The sequence below is a fragment of the Panicum hallii genome, chromosome 9, assembly GCF_002211085.1.
Source record: "Panicum hallii strain FIL2 chromosome 9, PHallii_v3.1, whole genome shotgun sequence".
NCBI lineage: Eukaryota > Viridiplantae > Streptophyta > Magnoliopsida > Poales > Poaceae > Panicum > Panicum hallii.
In genome coordinates, this window is record NC_038050.1 from 63,487,709 (window position 1) to 63,507,639 (window position 19,931).

General features: G+C 48.9%; 3 protein-coding genes across 4 annotated transcripts; 2 read left to right on the forward strand and 1 right to left on the reverse strand.

The window, feature by feature from the left end:
* The first annotated feature begins 247 nt into the window (after window positions 1-247).
* On the forward strand, window positions 248-2,965 carry LOC112874297 (aquaporin SIP2-1). The gene is made up of 3 exons (XM_025937542.1): window positions 248-667; window positions 1,065-1,325; window positions 2,513-2,965. Exons 1-3 carry the CDS (start codon window positions 344-346, stop codon window positions 2,654-2,656), a joined length of 729 nt encoding a protein of 242 aa, XP_025793327.1. The 5' UTR covers window positions 248-343; the 3' UTR covers window positions 2,657-2,965.
* A 6,977-nt stretch (window positions 2,966-9,942) lies between these two features.
* On the forward strand, window positions 9,943-15,467 carry LOC112878320 (CBL-interacting protein kinase 31). 2 transcript variants are annotated; one of them, XM_025942769.1, is made up of 15 exons: window positions 9,943-10,192; window positions 11,457-11,698; window positions 12,476-12,538; window positions 12,680-12,751; window positions 12,873-12,980; window positions 13,073-13,153; window positions 13,271-13,324; window positions 13,418-13,543; window positions 13,633-13,722; window positions 13,935-14,057; window positions 14,140-14,250; window positions 14,381-14,494; window positions 14,622-14,678; window positions 14,800-14,874; window positions 14,968-15,467. In XM_025942769.1, the coding sequence occupies exons 2-15, from the start codon at window positions 11,507-11,509 to the stop codon at window positions 15,049-15,051; spliced, it is 1,350 nt and encodes a 449-aa protein (XP_025798554.1). In that variant the 5' UTR covers window positions 9,943-10,192; window positions 11,457-11,506; the 3' UTR covers window positions 15,052-15,467. The 2 variants fall into 2 exon arrangements, with proteins under 2 accessions (XP_025798554.1, XP_025798555.1); XM_025942770.1 differs by lacking the exon at window positions 9,943-10,192 and adding an exon at window positions 12,010-12,136 and having other exon boundaries at window positions 11,492-11,698.
* Window positions 15,468-16,044: 577 nt separating this feature from the next.
* On the reverse strand, window positions 16,045-18,404 carry LOC112878321 (calmodulin). The gene is made up of 2 exons (XM_025942771.1): window positions 18,181-18,404; window positions 16,045-16,691 (listed from the first exon to the last, which is right to left on the reverse strand). The coding sequence occupies exons 1-2, from the start codon at window positions 18,254-18,256 to the stop codon at window positions 16,318-16,320; spliced, it is 450 nt and encodes a 149-aa protein (XP_025798556.1). The 5' UTR covers window positions 18,257-18,404; the 3' UTR covers window positions 16,045-16,317.
* Window positions 18,405-19,931: the final 1,527 nt, after the last annotated feature.

A 19,931-nucleotide genomic window follows, 5' to 3' on the forward strand; every position in this document is an offset into this window, starting at 1 on the left:
TCCGCAGAAGTTGCTGAAAGCGGCTTTCGAAAGAGAGGACAAACTTCTTCAAAGACAACGCTATGCGCCTGTGTGCTCAGTGCACGTGACGACAAAGATGTCGCAGTGGTTTCCCTGTCATCAAGTTACCGCTATCCCTTAATCACATGGATTAAGAATCTTGGTTTGCCTACCAATTTAAAATTCCACTTTCAACGGAGGGCTAAAACGCATTAAGCATCCTCCCAAATTAAACTCGATCGCCCCTCAACTAATCCCGGCCAGAAAGATTCCCTCTCCAGCCGCGCACGACCCCTTCTATCCTCCGGCGCCCCGACCAGGACCGCCAACACCGACCGCCGCCATGTCTCCGGCCCCGCCGCCGCCGTCGCGCGCCCGCATCCGGCCGTGGCTGGTGGTGGGGGACCTGGCGCTGGCGGCCGCGTGGGTGTGCGCGGGTGCGCTGGTGAAGCTGCTCGTGTACGGCCCGCTCGGCTTCGGGGGGCGGCCCGAGGCCGAGGCGGTGAAGGTCTCGCTCTCCATCGTATACATGTTCATCTTCGCCTGGCTTGAGGCCGCCACGGGCGGCGCCTCCTACAACCCGCTCACCATCCTTGCCGCCGCCGTCGCCTCCCAGGGCGGACCGGTCGTATACCTGTTCACCGCCTTCGTGCGAATCCCTGCCCAGGTAATTAATGTTCCCGGACGCGATGTCCGCCGTCAACTCGCAATTCTATCTTCTGGATTTGGTCTTCAATCTTATCCATTTGTGAAACACAAAACGGCCTATACTAATTTGATTGATCACATCTATGGGTAGGGGACCAAAATTACTGATTATGCTATATACCTGTCTGATATCTAATCCACCAAGTGTTGTTTTATTACCTTATAGGCATATGCCAATTTACAACATTCATACAACAGGCAAGATGCCTGATGCTATAACTTGTAATGCTTGCCACTTTGTCATGATATACAGATACTGTAGATTGTCATTCCATTTTGTCTCGGTTAACTATTAGGGACACATTGATCTGTGTATTTTTTGATTAAATATTTGTCGTCCTTGTTATGTTTATCAGGTGATTGGGGCGATTCTGGGAGTGAAGCTGATTCAGTTTACTTTCCCTAATGTGGGTAAGGGGGCCCGCTTAAGTGTTGGTGCTCATCATGGGGCGTTAGCTGAAGGATTGGCAACTTTCATGGTTGTTATGGTATCGGTGACTCTTAAGAAGAAGGAGATGAAAAGTTTCTTTATAAAGACATGGATCACAAGCATCTGGAAGAACACAATTCATATCTTTAGCTCGGACATAACTGGAGGGATAATGAACCCTGCATCTGTAAGTCTTTCAGCACAGGCATTACTCATTTCTGACTTACAAATGAACCTTTTGGATTTCATCTCTGATTCAGGAGATTTGCTTCCCTAGGAACCAAACTGAAACGATCCAAAAAGTACAGGCATCAATTTGTTGTGACTGCATTCATCCTCCTAGTCCGCGTACTGTTATACTTATACACATGTGTCATTGCAGCATGTCATGTGTGAATTGAGTTGTGCACCAGACAGCAATTATGCAGTCTTGTACTCAGTGTTTTCTAGTCATCCGACTAATCGTGATTAGTCACGATCAGTTGGGCTTATCGCTCCCTTGCCACCGATAAGGGCCAGCGACTAGGTATGAGTGACTAGAAACCTAGTCGTCCGGTTAGTTGTAGACTAACCGTGGTTAGTCGTCCGATTAGGCTTGAAACGATCAGATTTGAGATGATGGGCCTCGGTCAGTGGATGATGGGCTACTAGGCTGGCAATTAGGGCCATTAGGTTTTGGGTATATATCTCACAGCTGCAGGTGCTGCCAAGCCACCTCACCCCAAAACGCCCCCCAGAACACACGCGCGGACGCGCCACCATCCACCTGCCAAAATACGCACTGCCGCCCACCCAAAGGCGCATCCAGCCACCCAGGAGCACACTGCCGCTGAGGAAACGCCTAGGGGCTCCATGCCTCCCCGTTGCCCAGGAGCTCAATGCCTCCCCGCTGCCGGGAGATACATGCTGCCCAGGAGCTCACGCCAAAATTTGTGGTGTTGATGCTTGCTATACACTATGTATTGTACAATATACATATCATATCAGTACTGGATGTGCATGACGACTATACAGACGACTAGGCTCGACTAGGCTCGATTAATCGGCCTTATCGACGACTAATCACCTTATCGGTGCCATGGCGACTAGGTTCGATTAGACGACTGTAAAACATTGCTTGTACTTGCCAAGTGGATGATTCAAGCTGATATCAAACTTACATGCATTTTTTTTTGTTACAAAGGACATATGAAAGGTTTGTGCTATGAAAAGGCTATATGGCAGTCACTGTAGATTATGCCAATTGGCTCCGTGTTAGATGTTTGCTCCTATTATACCTGACATTCATAATTGCTTTAGTTCATGTAGTCCTTGAAAGATTAGTAATCCATATTCAGTTTCCTGATTACTTCTTGTTCTGGTATGTATTTGTAGGCTTTTGCTTGGGCATATGCTCGAGGAGATCATACAACATTTGACCATCTACTGGTATATTGGCTGGCGCCCCTCCAAGCAACCCTGTTAGGAGTGTGGGTAGTGACCTTCTTAACTAAACCCAAGAAGATCAAGGAGCAGTAAGCAGATGAAAACAAGACCAAGAAGAAATAGACTATTCTTTTGCGGAGTTAGAGCTCCATTTCATCTTCTTAAGAAGAAGAGATGAATGTTTCGAAGCTAATCTAAGAAATGCCCATCTATCATTGTCAGCTTCTGAGAAGTCTCCTTGTATCTGGCTTGCTTAGATTGTCCAGAAGCTTGTAAATATCTGTTCCAGCCAAGATATTTGGAACAGTGTATAGGAGGTAAAACTTCTCAGAGCTGATTGTAGCCTACATTATTGTTGCACCAGATTGGTGAAATTATATTTGATCTCATTATCCATGATAATTGGAGATGCCATGTTACGCCCGCACTACGCTGGCCTGGATGGGAGTGGGAAGGCCGAATTCCGCATACCGCATGAGCCTGGGCGAGGAGGCCCAAACTCATGAGGCGATGCAGCTAAAAGGTGCGGCCCATGCAACCAAATTCGTGCAAGCTGCATAAAACGGGCTTGGCTCCAAGCCCAAATGGGTATCATCCCAAGCGAACATGTCGTTAAACTTACATGACAATTCACTCCGTATATTTTGCATGCAGCATCTACTTAAGCTTTTTTCACTTAAGCTGCACGCATTATAATGAAAATACCATTATAGTTATTCAAATAATAACCCAACCACAAATACAATACCTAATTCAGTCACAAAATAAAGTGACGTTCTGGACAGCTACATCTACATGGTTTCCAAAGCACAACTGTGACTAGCACTTTTCCGAACAAAGTATTCATAAAATGTAGTAAAATTATACTTTTTATGAAACTGTATTCTGGGATGAATATTTAAACTCTTGTCATATTCAAATACTCGAACCCAACTTATAAAAGGTAATTTGCAATCGAAGTATGGAATGGCTAATTTAAGACAACCTCAGAATGCCAGGAGTTGGCCTCAGGCTGGTGCCAATGGGGGGCGATACCGCCCCCCTGTCGCCCCAGCCCAGGCGAGAGCGAGGTGAGAGGCAGGCGAGAGGGAGAGAGAATGCGGTAGCACTACCGTCGGGCGAGAGCGGGCACGCCCGCTCTTGCCCGCGTTGGCAGGCGGTAGGCGGGTGATAGGCGAGCGGTAGCGAGGCGGTGCGCTGGCGTCGGGCGAGAGTGGTGGGGCGGGAGTGACGTGGCGCGTTTCTATTGGTCCAAGTGGAGGTTGAAATAATTAAATTTGAAAAAGAAAAGCTGACGTGGAGAAGAGAGAAGTGAGAGTTAGCACTATAGTCTCTGCATTGGAGGGGTGGGGTGAGAGTGGGGGCGAGAGGTGACGTGGCGGGACGAGAGTGAGGCGAGCCACTGGACTCAGCCTTAGAGCCTACTGGGATGGTTTCCTAAGTTTAATACTCGCGCTGGGCCCTTGATACGTCCGGGATGGCCCTGATAAAAGCAGGCTCGCGATGCATTTGAACTTGGAAGAGCTCGGGCAGAGGTCAGGAGAATCAATGGCATCACAAAATGCTGCGGGTAGCCTTGATTATCCAGCAAAAAGTTGCAAAGAAGAGTACTCGATCGCTGCTCAGCGTCCTGTCGCACGCGGGTCTAGGTCCATGTGACATGCCTCTTTTCTGCAGGGCATATGGGCCCATGAAAGGCCGGAGAAGCTCATGCAATGCCGTCCGTTCTGTCTAGCCACTGGCCCACTGCCGCTCTGGTTGGCCCAGTTCAGAACTCCAGATCCACTCACTACTGTCCGCAGCAGCTGCATGGCCATCAGGCGACGAGTATTCAGTAATGCTGGCCCCTCTGGGCCTCTGGTCCTTTTTTCTCCATTTTTGAGGGACCATCATCGTTTCCTTTCCTGGTGAGAGATTTCTATCAACTCAGTTACTACCACACGAACATGCGACCTCCCCCGGAATCCCCTCTAAAAAAAGGACGCTAAACATATGGACGTCAAAGAGTAGATGCGTCATCCTGAGGAAAAGTTCCTGACACGAGTACACGACCACTCAATTGTTTCATAGCTCCAGTTGGCCTAGTCTATCATCCGAATCGGATTGGATTAGTTTAACTCGCAGATATATTAATATTATTGACGATATCCGTTCGGAGGCGGCGATTGCGTCGCGTCCGTGTGCCGCGTGCTGCTTAATTTTGGAGGAGGCGGCATGCTTGAGCAGAGCTCTCACGCAACGCCATGCACCCAAACAAAAACTTGGTCCCCATGAAACATGATTGGAGTTGCCATTGTGTCCTACGATCATTATCTGAGAAAGTTGCGTCGTCAGACATTCTGAAAGCAGGTGCGGCGGCAGATAAAATAACCGGCATGTTAACAGGACAGGCATATACAGCCGGTGGGAAAAGGATATCAAGGTAAAGTGTTCGTCAGATGAAATATAAAACTAGTAGTCTCGGAAATGCAGAGAAGAGGTACGACAGGGAGGTTAGGGATCGTGGAGCGATCTCTGAACTCAGAAGCAGACAAAAAACAACAGATGGTTGCTTAGAAAAAGGAAGAAACGAGTACGGTCAAGACCGCGAGAGTAGGCAAAGAAAAAAGATCGCGACAACAGGTAGGAGTACGTGGGCTTGTCAACTGACCGTTCGAGAAAATGAAAACGATAACGGGGGTAGAGTGTGTGTGGATGTGGCTCAAGCCCAGGAATGTTCGGCGCGACGTTCCATCAGGCGTCAGCCGAGGAGAATTTGATTCTCCGTGGACCCGATCGAAGGAATGGAGCCTTCATTAACCCATTTTTTATAGGGCGTGCGATTGGATTGGATCCCGTACATTCTGGTGGCCATGTCAAGCTCGAATATAATCCTCGGGTTCTTTATTCATTCTGATCCAGAGCAGACGTGCACGCAGACTGTCATCTGCGCACCATGCTCGTATGCCAGCGATTCAGAATGTCTGGTTCCTCAAAAAGAATGTCTGATTCCACAAGACCACGACCGTGGCATATGCCCGGGCATCATCACCCATCACTTTTTTACGCGCATGTAATCCCGTGGGGCAAGGTACGCGAGGACCACGAGGTAGTCGTTCCCTTTTTTACTTCTACGCGAGGACCACGCGCACCATGCTCGTGCTCCATCTCCTTTTAGCATATTAAATATATAATTTTTACTATAAATCTAGATCTAATATAAAATCTATGCATCTAAATTTATTAAAATAACATACGTTTCGAAACGGAGAAAGTATATATATATATATTGATCATTAGCCATACATAGCCAGAGGTACGCGCGAGTTGTTTAGTGTGAGATGGGACACACTTCGAGTGTACTAAATCTTATCATCAACAAGATGTGGGGAGAAAAAAGGAGGACTGCCAGTATGTGATCAAACGGCAAGAAAAACCAAGGAAAAGTCCAGCACCTTTTTGTTCCTGCAACATGCATGCAGTAGCGTGACGTTCACCAAATTGGTCCTAGAGTATGTGATGTAACGGCCTGGTCGAGACGGTACGTACGGCCTGACTGATCTAGGAAGGTGCACGTGCCTCTCTCTAGGCTCTAGCGTTCCTGTGGTCTTATCTCGACTACTATGCCGGACAGGCCAGATCACATGCGTCAGTGAAAAAGGACGCGGCGGGCAGTCGGCCACGTCCGCGTCGTGCCACTGTAGAATCTAGTGGTCTTACTACTAGTATGATCGTGACTGGACGTGGAGACTCCAGTGCGATCGGTCGAGGCGCGCAAAACCCAAACGCGAATTCTCTACTCTGCTCGTCGTCGTACTAGTTGCGCAGCCCGGCACGACGAGGAGTAAATATCGCACTGACACAGGGCCTATCATGATCGCGCGCCGTACGTATGGTCCGGACTCCGGAGACCCGGACCGGGCAGCTGCTCTCTGCCGTCGGCACGCCGCCGCGCCGCCACCCGGCCGACCTTTCTGACCGCAACCCGTTCCAAAGCTCCGCCACGCCGGCACACGCGCCGGCACAGGCGCACAGAGGCACGTTCGCTCGCAGGGACCTCGCGCCGCCGCGCCGGGCCAGCCAGAGCACGGCAACCTCGGCGGTCGGCATGGCTATCGGCACGACAGGCTACAGCAGCCAAGCCACGCCCCGCCGAAGGCCGAGGCGCTAGCTGTAGATACTAGATAGGCATGGCACGGCCAGCTCAGACGATGTGAGAGTGCGTGGGCCGCGTACGATACGAGACCCGGCAGGGTAGGCATAGGCGGTGGCGCGCGCTGCGGCTGCGGCAGGCGATACGATAGCCTCCCACCGCCGGCGCCGCGCCAAGCGATCGGCCGGCCGGCGCGCGTGGGGCCACGGGCGCCGCGCGTCGTTTTCCCTTTCCCCCCGTCCCATGCGCCCTGCCGCCGCTGGACCGCCCGCTTTCCCGTCCCCGGGCCCCGGACGAAGCTGCCAGGAAGCTTCGTCGCCCTCGCTCGCATCGTACGCATGATCCCGGCCGAGCGCGACGTGCGTGCGCCGCGCCGCGGCCCCCGTGGCGTCCAGGTTGGTGGCGGTGGTGCGGGTACGGGCCGCTACAGGACAGCGGCCGGCCGGCTGGCTGGGCCCGGGGTTCGGACGTGGCCGGCGAGCTGACGTGCCATTGCAGGGGTGTTTGGCAATGCCCGTGGCCCGGCCGCGGTGCCGGCCTCGGCGCGCCTGCCTGCTTGCGCCGTGTTTGGCAATGTCCTGCACGGCGTGAATGGCTTGTCCGCCTATTACGGGTAGGCTGAGAGCCACCACGCTTCCATTGCCGAGCTGCTAAAAAATCTGGATGAGAAGTTGCATCAGGACTGCGAGGACGCGCCAAGAACCAGATCGCTCGCCTGTACGTCTCAACGAGAGCATCTACTTTTTTTTTAAAAAAAATAAATTAATTGTTTCCGACCTCTGCGACCGCACACATTTTACATCACGTGAGCATCAGCTACTAGCTTTTCAAATTCGATGCGATCACGAGGATCTCATCTGTGGACGACCGAGCAATGTTGGGCGGCCGAGCAAGTAAGCAGCGCCTGATATTTCTCCGTGGTAAACATGCGAGATGCAAGCGAAACCATTCATTCCCAAAACGTAAGAAACGAAACATTATAGTAAATGAAGCAACAGCAGCAACAGCGACCATTCGCCTACGAACATCTGGGCCAAATTCTATCGTCGGATTTGGCAAACAAAGGGAAAGCAGGCGGCCCGCTGTCGCGTTCGCCGACCCCTCCCACCCTCTCGCGCGCAGCTGCCGGGAAGCTTCCTAGCGCTCATCCCCCGGACGGGACTGTCCGACGTGGCTCGAGCCGACTCGATCGGTCCCACGGACTCCTGTCTCGCGGCACTTCCAGAAATGAACCCATGGCTCCCCACATTCCCATCGACCATCCACTCCGTCAGCAAGAATTTTTTTTTTCCGGTAATGATCGCCGAGCTACGGATTATTCGACTGGTACTAAACTACTACTACAAGCAAAGTTGCAAGGTCAAATTCTCTAACAACTTTACACTTATCTTTTTCTTTTTTATTTCTCGAACACGCAGGAGGGTTACATATCTTTATATTAAGAGAAAAAAATAGTCCAATTATAATAGACAAACAACGGTAGAGCTGTTACAAAATTATGAACCTAGAACCTGACCACACCTTTACACTTGTTGTACTTCCAGAAGGTAACGGACACGACGGCGACGGGGATTAAAAGGCAACATTGCACCCGTAACAGAATATCGCAGTCCGTTTTTTTTTTATCGGCCGCGTGGTCAGCCATTTTTTTTATCGGCCGCGTGGTCAGCCATTCTCAGATCAGCTTAAAGAAACCAAGGAATTCTTGCTTGCACGAATGGCCATGGTTGTCCTCAGCAAGCTCTCTCCAGACGCCAATGACTGGAAAGTGGAAACGAGAACGTAAAACCGCCACCTGCTCGAAACAATGTCTGGCCTGAACAAACGGAGGAAGCTTTCTTTTTTCTTTTTATTTAGGCGCGTGCAGTTGCGCGAGCACGCTGCACGCCTGATGACGTACCGAACCGGCGCCGCGGCACGGCCATGGTTCGCCCCCGCACGTCGTGTGCCCGCGAGGCGAGAGCGTGCGAGCCCTTTCTCCCGGGGGAGCAACGAGGCACGTGCGCGTGCTCCCCCCGCGAACTTTTGCGCCGTTTCCAGCCGGTACGGAACAAAAGCGCCACGGGATGGCGATGCCGAGGCATTTCACCGGATGAACGGCGCTGATGCGCGTGTAGGGTTCTACCGGGTTTGGGGTTGGTTATCCTTCCTGCCAGTTTTTCCTTCTTCTCTTTTTGTTACTGCGCAGAAGATCTTTTGATTTGCTGCTGCAGTTCTCTTCCTCCTCATGTTGGAGATACTGCAGCTCTTCTCCAGGCAAGCAGATTTCTCTAGGGTTTTTCCCTTTCTTTCCTAGGGAATTATCTGAATCGACCATGTAAAGATCCACTTGTTTCTTCTTCAAATTCCTCTGGTCTCCATCTGCACAATGCTGGAATTTTCACCCCTTCATCTCCCGTCGATCGAGAGGAGCATCCACGATCACCTGGGTCCTCCGGTGGATCCGGTTGGCGCGCGCAATCTTTACCAAAAGAAGCCTGATCCTCCTCCCACGGTCCCACCCGATCGAAATATCCAATCAATTGGCCTACAGCGTCACCATGTGCCTTTCATCAGTTTCTGCTCGCCCCCCTGTTGCCCCTGCGCGCCCAAAAATCGACCGAGCACGGAGCAGGGCGCAGGCGCGCGGGTACACCGGTGGCCATCTTGAGCATTTTTTGCAGGAAAAGGAACGTCACAATTTCTCAACATTTTTGGTGGTGTGAAGCCTGTGTCCTGCCAACAGCCCAAACAACCAATACCAATGCTGTCCTTATTAACAAAAAGAAACAGATGCTGCGAAAGTCCAGCGGATTTATTGGCAATATGTTGCTGTTTGGTTCTGTCATTCGCTCCTTTTCTGCTGGCCTGCTTTCAGAAAATAAAATCGGTTCCCACGACAACAGCTCGCGTTTTGCCATCTTTTTTATGAGTAGACGTGCGCAAGGCACCAGCCCATAGGTGAACAGTACGGCTAGCTGGAGTATAGTACTGTCTCCACACTAAACAGGTGGATCATTAAAATCCTATCTGAGTGACGACTTCTGAGATAACAATTAAGGTCGAGGAACCTAGACCCTGTACTTGCTGTCAACGGTGGTGCAAATGCAAATCCCAGCACTGATTCGGCTGTAAGATTCTTTTTCCTCCATTTTTCGATCAGAAGAAAGGAAGGAATTAATAGCAGTGGCCCAAAAGACACAGGATGCGACGCAACCCTGCAACCCTTGGGGACCTGAAAAGGGCCAGTGAAGCGGCAAATGCAATCAAACAAGCTTTTGGTGCCGAGACCCGGAGCCCCACCTACAAGCCCCTGTGTGTCTACTGTCTTGGCCGGTTGCCACAAGGCCACACCTCGCCCGCCCCAACGCTTTATAGCACCACCACACCCCTCTCGTTTCTCCCCCAGCGTAACATCCTTCTCCCAACTCTCAACCTAGTGCTCGCTCTCGCTTCGCTCTCCTCCTCGAGTTCTTGCGAGCCGCTGATCATCCTTCGCTCTGCGCTGGAACCGGAAGGTGAGCTGCGGTGCCTCAGCCCCGAATCTGTTTCTTGTGTCACTTTGAGCTGCAAGAGTTTTGCATTTGGGTTGTCCTTTAAGCTGTGATTCTGAGACGATGGGTTTCCGGGGGCAAAGACTAGGCTTCAGCATGATGCTGCTTCCTGTAAATTGCGAGGCCGCTTGCTGTGGCATTTTCGGTTGTCCTCTCCTCTGAAATAGTGCATTTCCCTTTGGCGGCCTTGGCGTTTCCAGCTCATCCGTGACCTTTCGCTCCGCGCCAACATCTTTTCTTCTTTCTCTTGATTTGTTTCAGCAACACCCCCCCCTGTAAAGTGCCTTTTGGTCTGAATTTTCGGGTTTTGTTCTGAATGATCCATGTCAATCAGCATGTGGCGTATGCCTGCACAAATGATGCCAGTGCTGTTGCCTCTATGCTTTTCAGGGTATCAATGCTTTACCTGCAAAAGTCTCAGCCATTCGTAGGCTTCTTTGTGCTGCCTTGCGCCTACTGGTTGCAGGCGCTTGTCTTACCCTCCTTTTATATTGGTCAAACCGGATCGAATCATTCTCTGGTTTGGAGCTGTCTGGTCATTTTTTATCGTTTGGATCAGGTGGTGGTAATGTTTGGGTGACAAAATTTAGGATTTACAGAAGGCTGCGCCCTTTCCCTTCTCCTTTTTGGTTTCGGGGAAAGAACATAAGAGCTTCTCTTGAAAAGATGACACATGTAGACAACTCGGGAATCGTTACGCTTTGTAAACTTTGCATGGCATTCATTTCCCGTCAGTTTTTATTTTTGTTGTTTATTTAAAGGCGCCCCCGATGTTTGCGTTCCAACTTCCTGAGTTCTTTTGGATCAATGCCCCACCTGCCGTTTAATCTTTTCGATATTTTTTCACCCTCTGGTCATTTCTTTCAGAGTTGTCTGTTGAGCGCTAGCGATCTATGCTCACCTGCAAGAAATTTGTGAGTGTCCAGGGCATACTGTTGAGTAAAGCCTAGTTCTTCCTTCCAGGAAGATGATATAGCCTCCTTCCAGGAAAATGATATAGCACCAGAGCGTGTTCTGTTGTCTCACTTTTCTCCAAATTTTGCCATAAGATTCAGTCAAAACAAAACTCCGTACTGAACTTAGGAGTGCGTCCACCTAGCCTCTCGTTTCCCTCTTTAGCTCGTGTGTTTTTATTTTCCTTTTTCTCACCAGCGCTTGTCACTTGTGTATTAGAATAGCTAATTTTCCAAGGTACTAATTCAAGGATTGGTTTATTGAACAACTGCAGGTATTTGAATAACAGCTCGAAGGTTCAAAGGAACCTTCGTTCGTTGTAGGATGTATAGGGCTAAGAGAGCTGCACTGTCACCAAAGGTGAAGCGCCGTGTTGGGAAGTATGAGCTCGGACGCACCATTGGGGAAGGAACCTTTGCAAAGGTCCGGTTTGCGAAGAACACTGAAAATGGGGAGCCTGTTGCTATCAAAATTCTTGACAAGGAGAAGGTTCAGAGGCACAGATTGGTTGAACAGGTCAGTATCAGGCAATTCCTTTCTAAGACCAAGCACTAGTTTCTTGTCATATCTTTTGTCTGTCCATATCATGATTCATAGATCAAACTTCAATAAATTAGAAATACCAAAATCAAAAGTCTTATGCTCCCTATATAAGCCGTATATGACTTTTCTAGATAGTAAGATGTTCAGTCTGCCAAACAGTCAATCTTATCAACGTTCCTGACAGTCAAAGATGCAACATGTGGTTTCCTTCTGTCAAAATTCACTGTCATCACTTATATCTTTGTATCAAAAGGAACAACTGGATAATGAATTTTCTTCCTTAGATGTTGCCGTGTCAGCATGGGAGCATAGGCAGATGAAACTCCAATTAAGAAACGATTCTATATCTACATATTTGCATGCCATCGAGATATATCCACATGGTGGTCTTCCAGTTATACTACCAACTCAGTATGTTCTCCTGGTGCCTTGTGCTGTTTCCAGTTGCAGTCTAAACTTTGTGCAAATTGAATACAATGTCTTCAGTTTGTACACTTCAGTATATGTTTTCTTCTTGAGTGCCCTATTGAATCTCCATGTCCTCAGTTGTTCATTAATTAACTTTATTCATTTTACTTCTAACCATATAGTTCCCGAACAAATAACTTGATATGCCAGAACAATTCACAGTGAAAACATACAGTATTGTTTATGCTCCTCAGGAATGATTCTTGCTGTATGCATTTTTTAAGCAGATTCTCACTATGTTCTATACATCTCTACGCTGATACTATCCTAAATTTAATGCAGATTAAGCGTGAAATTTGTACTATGAAGTTAGTCAAGCATCCTAATGTTGTTCGACTGTTTGAGGTAAGATCCAAAAAAGTATCAACACTTCATGATGTATCACTGCATCTTTCTCGGAATACGTTTGTTTTTAATCTGGGAATGTATTTTTTTTCATGCCTATAATCTGACACTATTTGGCTGGAATTATGCCTTCTACCTCAGGTGATGGGAAGTAAAGCAAGAATTTTCATTGTTCTGGAATATGTTACTGGCGGAGAGCTTTTTGAAACCATTGTAAGTGACACTATATCATTCGTTTGAAATGCCTTTGTCCTACATGAGACTAATGACACGAGTTACACAATCATGTTTTTGATTAATTCAATTTGCTGTTATGCAACAACTTCATGATCAGGCTACTAATGGAAGGTTGAAGGAAGACGAAGCACGGAAATATTTTCAGCAACTAATCAATGCAGTTGATTATTGCCACAGTAGGGGAGTGTACCACAGAGACTTGAAGGTGAACCCTTATTTTCCTTCGCATATTCTTCTAAAATAAATTATGGGAAGAAGTCAAGAAAAATGAGATATATGCTTAACCTGTATTTGCAGTTAGAGAATTTGCTGCTTGATGCTGCTGGAAATCTCAAAGTATCCGACTTCGGTTTAAGTGCTTTAACTGAGCAAGTAAAGGTACTATTCGAATATATTAGTTGTGATAAATTCTCAATAATTGTTGCATCGTGTTCCCTTTTTTACTGCGTTTCATTTCTTACACTCTAATATTATTGTTAATTTTTTGCTTTAAAGGCTGATGGTCTGCTTCATACTACATGTGGAACTCCCAACTATGTTGCTCCTGAGGTAACATTTTTTTCTTATCACAGAAAAGTCGTGTTTTGATTACACAGTATTAAACAAGTTTGTCTAAACAATATTACTATTGTGTCTTTGTAGGTGATTGAGGATGGAGGCTATGATGGCGCAACTGCGGATATTTGGTCTTGTGGAGTAATCCTCTTTGTTCTTCTTGCTGGTTATTTACCTTTCGAGGATGAAAACATCATTGCCTTATACAAAAAGGTAACATTGATGGAAAATAGACAATAAAAATAGAACCAAGATGCTGTTGTTTTTTTATTATGTTTTAATACTCCCTTTTACGATCACAGATATCCGAAGCTCAGTTTACATGTCCCTCTTGGTTTTCGGCGGGAGCTAAGAACCTGATTGCCCGAATTCTTGATCCCAATCCTACAACTGTAAGTATCATATTACTTTTGAGCATAGGTGCATAGTTGTTGAAACAGATCATAATCAGCTAAACAAAACACTCGAAATGTTATTCCCCCCACTCCTGCAGATCATTGAACCATTTTGTTAACTGAGTCTTGTAATCATTATTTCAATTGTTGATGAATATTTCTTGAATCTCAATTTACGTTTATTTTTTTTGCTTTTCGATGTTTATCAGCGGACCACCATTGCTCAGATACTGGAAGATCCTTGGTTCAAAAAGGGATACAAGCCTCCTGTTTTTGACGAAAAATATCAAACTAGTTTCGATGACGTTGATGCTGCTTTTGGAGACTCAGAAGTGAGTCAAATGGACCAATAAATATTAAGCCTTTTGTGGTAGGAATTAATTGAGTAAGTGTCATAATTGATTTGTTTACCAGGACCGGCATGTGAAAGAGGAAACTGAAGATCAGCCAACCACAATGAATGCATTTGAACTGATTTCACTAAATCAGGCACTGAATCTGGAGAATTTGTTTGAGGCAAAGAAGGTCAGATATGGTTCTGTGTCTTCTTACAGGGTCAATGTTATGTTTCGATATTTTATTACATTCTTGTTAATTCATCTATCTTTTGGAAACTACATATTTATAATGATCCTACTGTAAAAAAAATTGACAGGAGTATAAAAGAGAGACAAGATTCACCTCACAATGTCCTCCTAAGGAAATAATCACAAAGATAGAAGAGGCTGCAAAACCACTTGGATTTGACATTCAGAAGAAAAAATACAAGGTAGTCCTGTTGATTACAAATATAGATAAATAGTTCTCTCACTGCTTTCAACTGTACTGCATTTGACTATTACTGCCATCTTTTCCATACATATGTCCTGAAAGGTTTTTGTGTTTCTTGTTTTCAGATGAGGATGGAGAACCCGAAAGCAGGTAGAAAAGGCAATCTAAATGTTGCAACTGAGGTAAGTGAAAAGACCACGTTTACAAAAACAGCTTAAAAATTGAAGACAAATCATAAATTCAGACTTTATTTTTTTTGAAAAAGTTTTAATTCAGACCTTATTTTTGTATGGCAAACTTTAGGTTTTTCAAATAGCCCCGTCCCTTCACGTGGTTGAGCTCAAGAAAGCAAAGGGGGATACTCTGGAGTTTCAAAAGGTACTAGTTTCGAGCAATTATCCTTGCAGTTCTCTTTAAGCTGTTAAGCTGGGGCATTGAATTAGTACCCAAATTAACCGTGCTGTACAACAGTTCTACAGAAGTCTGTCGACCCAATTGAAGGATGTTGTGTGGAAGTGCGACGGCGAGGTCGAGGCCAACAGCACGGCAGCATGAAGCGGCCTCCGAAACTTCCACAGGCCGGCGCTGGCTTTCCTTTGTACATAGCTTCTCCTTCGGATGATCGGTGTCCATTGCAGAGTCGGTTTTGCAAGAATGTTCTTTGGTTCATTGGTTGATGGCGAGTAAGCTCCGATGAAACAACCGCCTTCAAGGCTGTTGCGGATGGAAGCGCGTTGCTTAGTCTATTTTATGGTCTGGAAGTTAGGTGGGACGGGAGCCACAATCAAGGCTATAATAGTGCTGTAGTAACGAGGTATTGATGAGGTACATCAGATGGTGTAAGGGAGTATCAATTGTTAGTTCAAGGCTTCAAGCTTAGCCCCCCTTCAGTTTGTTCTATGGTGTGTTACTTCAGAATAAACACTACTTCTAGATGTATGACGTGAACACAGTTAGCCTGTGTCCTGGTCTTTGTGCAGTGTGCATGATCCTGAGTGCTAGCCTCCCTTAAAATTTATGATGATGGAGGAATGACAGCTGAGGAGGTAAAATGAAGTCTGAAAATCTGCTGTAGCAATGGCGAATTTTCGAGTGTGGTTAGTTTACCTATTACGTCGCTCTGAAGCGTACGGCGGCCCGCCGCCGGGGAGAGAAATCGCAGCCGACGGCGGCCGCCAACCGCCGCGGCCTCCACACTTCCAGAATCCAGAGACGGTGTTCCAGCCAGCAGGAGGACGCGGAAGGCGGTTCTACTCACCCGATCGCGCTGCGCCGCTGCCGCAGCATCTCCTTGAGCTCTCCCTCCCTCTCAAGCCCAATCCATCATGTGCTGCAGGGGCTGTGGGCTCAAAACAGTTCAAGCAAAACGCGACGGCCCGTCGCCGTGCCCCTAAACTCGGGCTGTTGCGGCCTAAATGCCGGGTGTTCCGTCGGCATCTGTCTACATATGTCGGTCAACCAAACCAAAAGGTCAACTCGGCCAGGTTGATGGTTTATGGGAAGCAACTGGCTGCTCACTGGCACCAAAGGAGACGAGCAGATTCGATCGATGAACAAATAGAACTACAAACTGGATTCAACCGCAATCAGGGTCCAGAACAAGCAAAGCCGTACAGATTCACACAGGAAGCAAGAGGTTCGTTCGACGACACACACTGGGACAGGCAGGGGTGGCAGCAGAGGGACTCAAATGTTCAGCAGCTACAACTAGTACGGTTTTCTTCAGGGGAAGACGAAGGAAACAAGAGCCGCATGCCTTACTAATACGCAATGCACGGTTTCCTCCTTCCGGCGGGGGTAGTATACCATCAAACACGAACTTCACTTGGCCATCATCACCTTGACGAACTCCTCGTAGTTGATCTGGCCGTCGCCATCGACGTCCGCCTCACGGATCATCTCGTCGACCTCCTCGTCGGTCAGCTTCTCGCCGAGGTTGGTCATCACATGGCGGAGCTCCGCGGCGGAGATGAAGCCGTTCTGGTCCTTGTCGAACACCCTGAACGCCTCCTTGAGCTCCTCCTCGGAGTCGGTGTCCTTCATCTTGCGGGCCATGAGGTTGAGGAACTCTGGGAAGTCGATGGTGCCGTTGCCATCAGCATCAACCTCATTGATCATGTCCTGGAGCTCAGCCTCGGTCGGGTTCTGACCCAGGGAGCGCATGACTGTTCCCAGCTCCTTGGTTGTGATGCAACCTGTCCAATGCACAGCAGAGAACAATTTCAGATCAATTTATATAGGATTTACATAGCAGGATAAGTCAATGATTAACAAGCCTCAATATCATGTTTGCTCAAATCGACAACACAACTAAACCAGACATTAAGCAATCATGCCAGAAGAAATAAGCATATCATTCAGAAAAAGGACGACATTAATTCAAAAATTGTGGCGCATCGATGTTGTGAATGGTTTAGAAGGTTGATGGTCAGCATTCAGCAAACCATTTGTCCAGCTCCAACCTTGGGAGGTACTTCCAAAGCAAGTATTGAATTTGATACTTCCTGAGATATAATTTTTTGGTACTTCCCTAGGGCCGGCAAAGCAGCTAATCGGCCTTTAACTAAAGTAAACAAAATCTTTTTTGATATTAGAAAACTCCTAACTAAGTGGATTTCTTCAAGCGTACCTGCCAATTTAAAGTACAATGTCACAATTATCACACCATAAACATGGTGATACCGTAATCATGGCCAAGCAAAATCAGAGAGTTATAACCTGAACTCAAAACATTAAGCAACACAGGCCAAAATCAAAATCTGAGGAGGCCCAATGCCACTATCAGCTCTATACAAAATCTAAACATTTCTCTCCACTGCTTTCAGATCCTTGAAACTGTGAGCCCCCAGCCTACACCACTAACCCGAGGGGGGAAATCCTTCCATGGTTTCCAGCCCACAGGCCACAGATACAGAACACAATGTCAGTCAAAAGTGAAGCTATACAGGTCTCATGTGCCCCTTGCCTGCCATGACCAAACAAACCCCAATATTCTGCCCTATGAAAAATTTCCAGCCCGCAGGCCACAGATACAGAACACTGAACACATATTGTCAGTCAAAAGTGAAGCAGTGCGCATTCAAATGGTATACATGTCTCATGTGCCCCCTACCTGTCATGACCAAACAAACCCCAACATAACCGACCCCAGCATAACCGACCGATCTGGACAAAGGCTACCTACCGCCTACAAGTAAAACGATCCCAGCCTGACCCGGTCCACAGCAATGGCCCGGATCTAAGCCTAACTGCTTCGCCACTTCTGGATCCGAGACGAGGCCACGAGCAACCACATCGATCTAGATCCCAGCAGCGCTTTTTGCAGCCTGATTTTTCATGAATCGCACGAGATCTCTCGACCCACACGCAGCCGAGCAGCGCGGGCGTGCCACCGCATCACACCATGTTTTGGTCACGCGTCACCGCTCAGTAGAATCTCGCTACCGGATGCTCTGGGCGCGGTAAAATTTCAGGCGCACACGCACGGCACGGCATCCTTTCAACATTCTGCACCCAGACCACGAACAAGGATGCGGAATCCACGGGTTTCTAACGGAACATGGAGAACGGACAAAAGTCTTCTTCAGCAGCTACGACTACGAGCCTATAACACGGCAGATCACCGGCGATAAGAGCTGCAGCGACGGAGGAAATGGTCGAAGAAGGGGGCGTGTCTTAGCTTACCGTCGCCGTCCTTGTCGAAGAGGCTGAAGGCCTCCTTGAACTCGGCGATCTGATCGTCGGTGAGCTGGTCCGCCATGGTCTCCGGTCTTCTCTCTCCGAGCGGCGGGCGAGCGCGAGCGGGGGAACGGCGTCGGGCTGGCCGGAGAGATTAGGCAGGCAGGCAGGGGGCTGGGGAGGGCGACCGGAGGCAGGGAGCGATTTGAGGCCTCGCGCCGGGGAATTTTACCGGCATTTATACGCGCACGCGGCCCGTCGGCTCCGTTCCGCCGTCCACGCCCTCCCCCGTTAACGCCGCGCCGCGAATTGCCCAAACTGCCCTTCCTCCCTAGCGCTCTCTGTCTAATCATGCAGCCGCCTGCTTGCCCCTTGGTCCCCAGGCTGGACTGACACGATGCCAGTGTTCGAGACGGGCGCTAGCACAGGAGAAACGGTCCCTGATTGGGACATGCGTGCCACGGGGCCCGGCCGATCGCCAGGCACGACCGGCGGTGCGATGATCTGGCCGGGGTGTTGTCAACATCGCGTTCATGCGTGCGTGCATGTCGTGGCCGGATCTATCTATCGGTCTACGGATCGTGATCCGTGGTAGCATATTTTCAGTGTTGTATTGTGTTCATCTTGCATTCGCGTGATAAGAATTATTCCCTCGGTTGTAAATTAATTTTTATCCCAAATCAAAAATTTAACATCGACAAAATTTATAAAAAGTTGCAATAGCATGTATACAGTATCAAATGGCTGCACTGCGTAAGGTCTCGTTCAATTGCAACTGAATTGCAGCCGGATCGGGCCGTTCCGGGCCCGTTCCACGTGGATGATGTCAGCCCAGATAAAAACCGGCTGCGAGTCGGATGGCCCGTTTATTTCGGCCTGGCTTGGAATGGAAACCGGTCCGGATTGACGTTTCCACTCCCCACCACGGCCTGGAACGGAGCCGGACCGCCCACCCTCCGGAACGGATCTTGCCTAGCGACGGGAGCGAGGGCGTGAGGAAACAGCACGGTGGCGGCGCAAGGAGACGGTGCGGGTTCGCGGCGGCGCGGTGACGGCTCGGTTGCGAGGCGATGATAGCGCGACCTCATTCTCGCTGGTGATCCCCTCGCTCTTCCTTTCATCCTACTCTTCCCTCCCTCTAGGGTTCTTTGTTCTTGGATCTCTTAGTACGAGAGAGCGAGAGATAGGTAGGGCCCTGGAGCAGTGAGGAGCTGTAGCCGCCTATAAGGAACATGTCTCCATTAAGTTATGACTGTGATTTTGGTGATTGTATGACAACATAGTCAATGGGACTGTCGGTACATACGGATAGGGGCACCTCCTGTTAGGGTGTCCAGGCCCTTAGCGTCACACCATGCCTAATCTCCCCCTCGCCTTCTGGGTGACGTGGCATACGGCCCGGGTCTGACAGCTGGGACCATGGTCTCCGAACCCTCCCTGTGCTCTTCAAGGTCCGGGGCCTCCGCGTGCCCAGGAAGGCTGGAGAGCTCTCGGGTAGATCCCGCGGACCCGGACTCCCCAGGGAGGTCCGGGGCCGCCACGTGTGATGGCCAGACCATCACAGACCTGGCCGCTCCCAACCGGCCTCGAGGGCCCGGACCCCCTTTCCCCGGGAAAGGGGTCCGGTGCCACCACGTGCCACCCCCGCGGTGGGAGCGGGATTGGCCCTGCCACGCGTCCGTTGCCGGGGGCTCTTCGTGGGTCTTCAGTCCACCTACCGGCATTTAATGCGGTAGCTGGGCCGGGTGCGCCCAAGT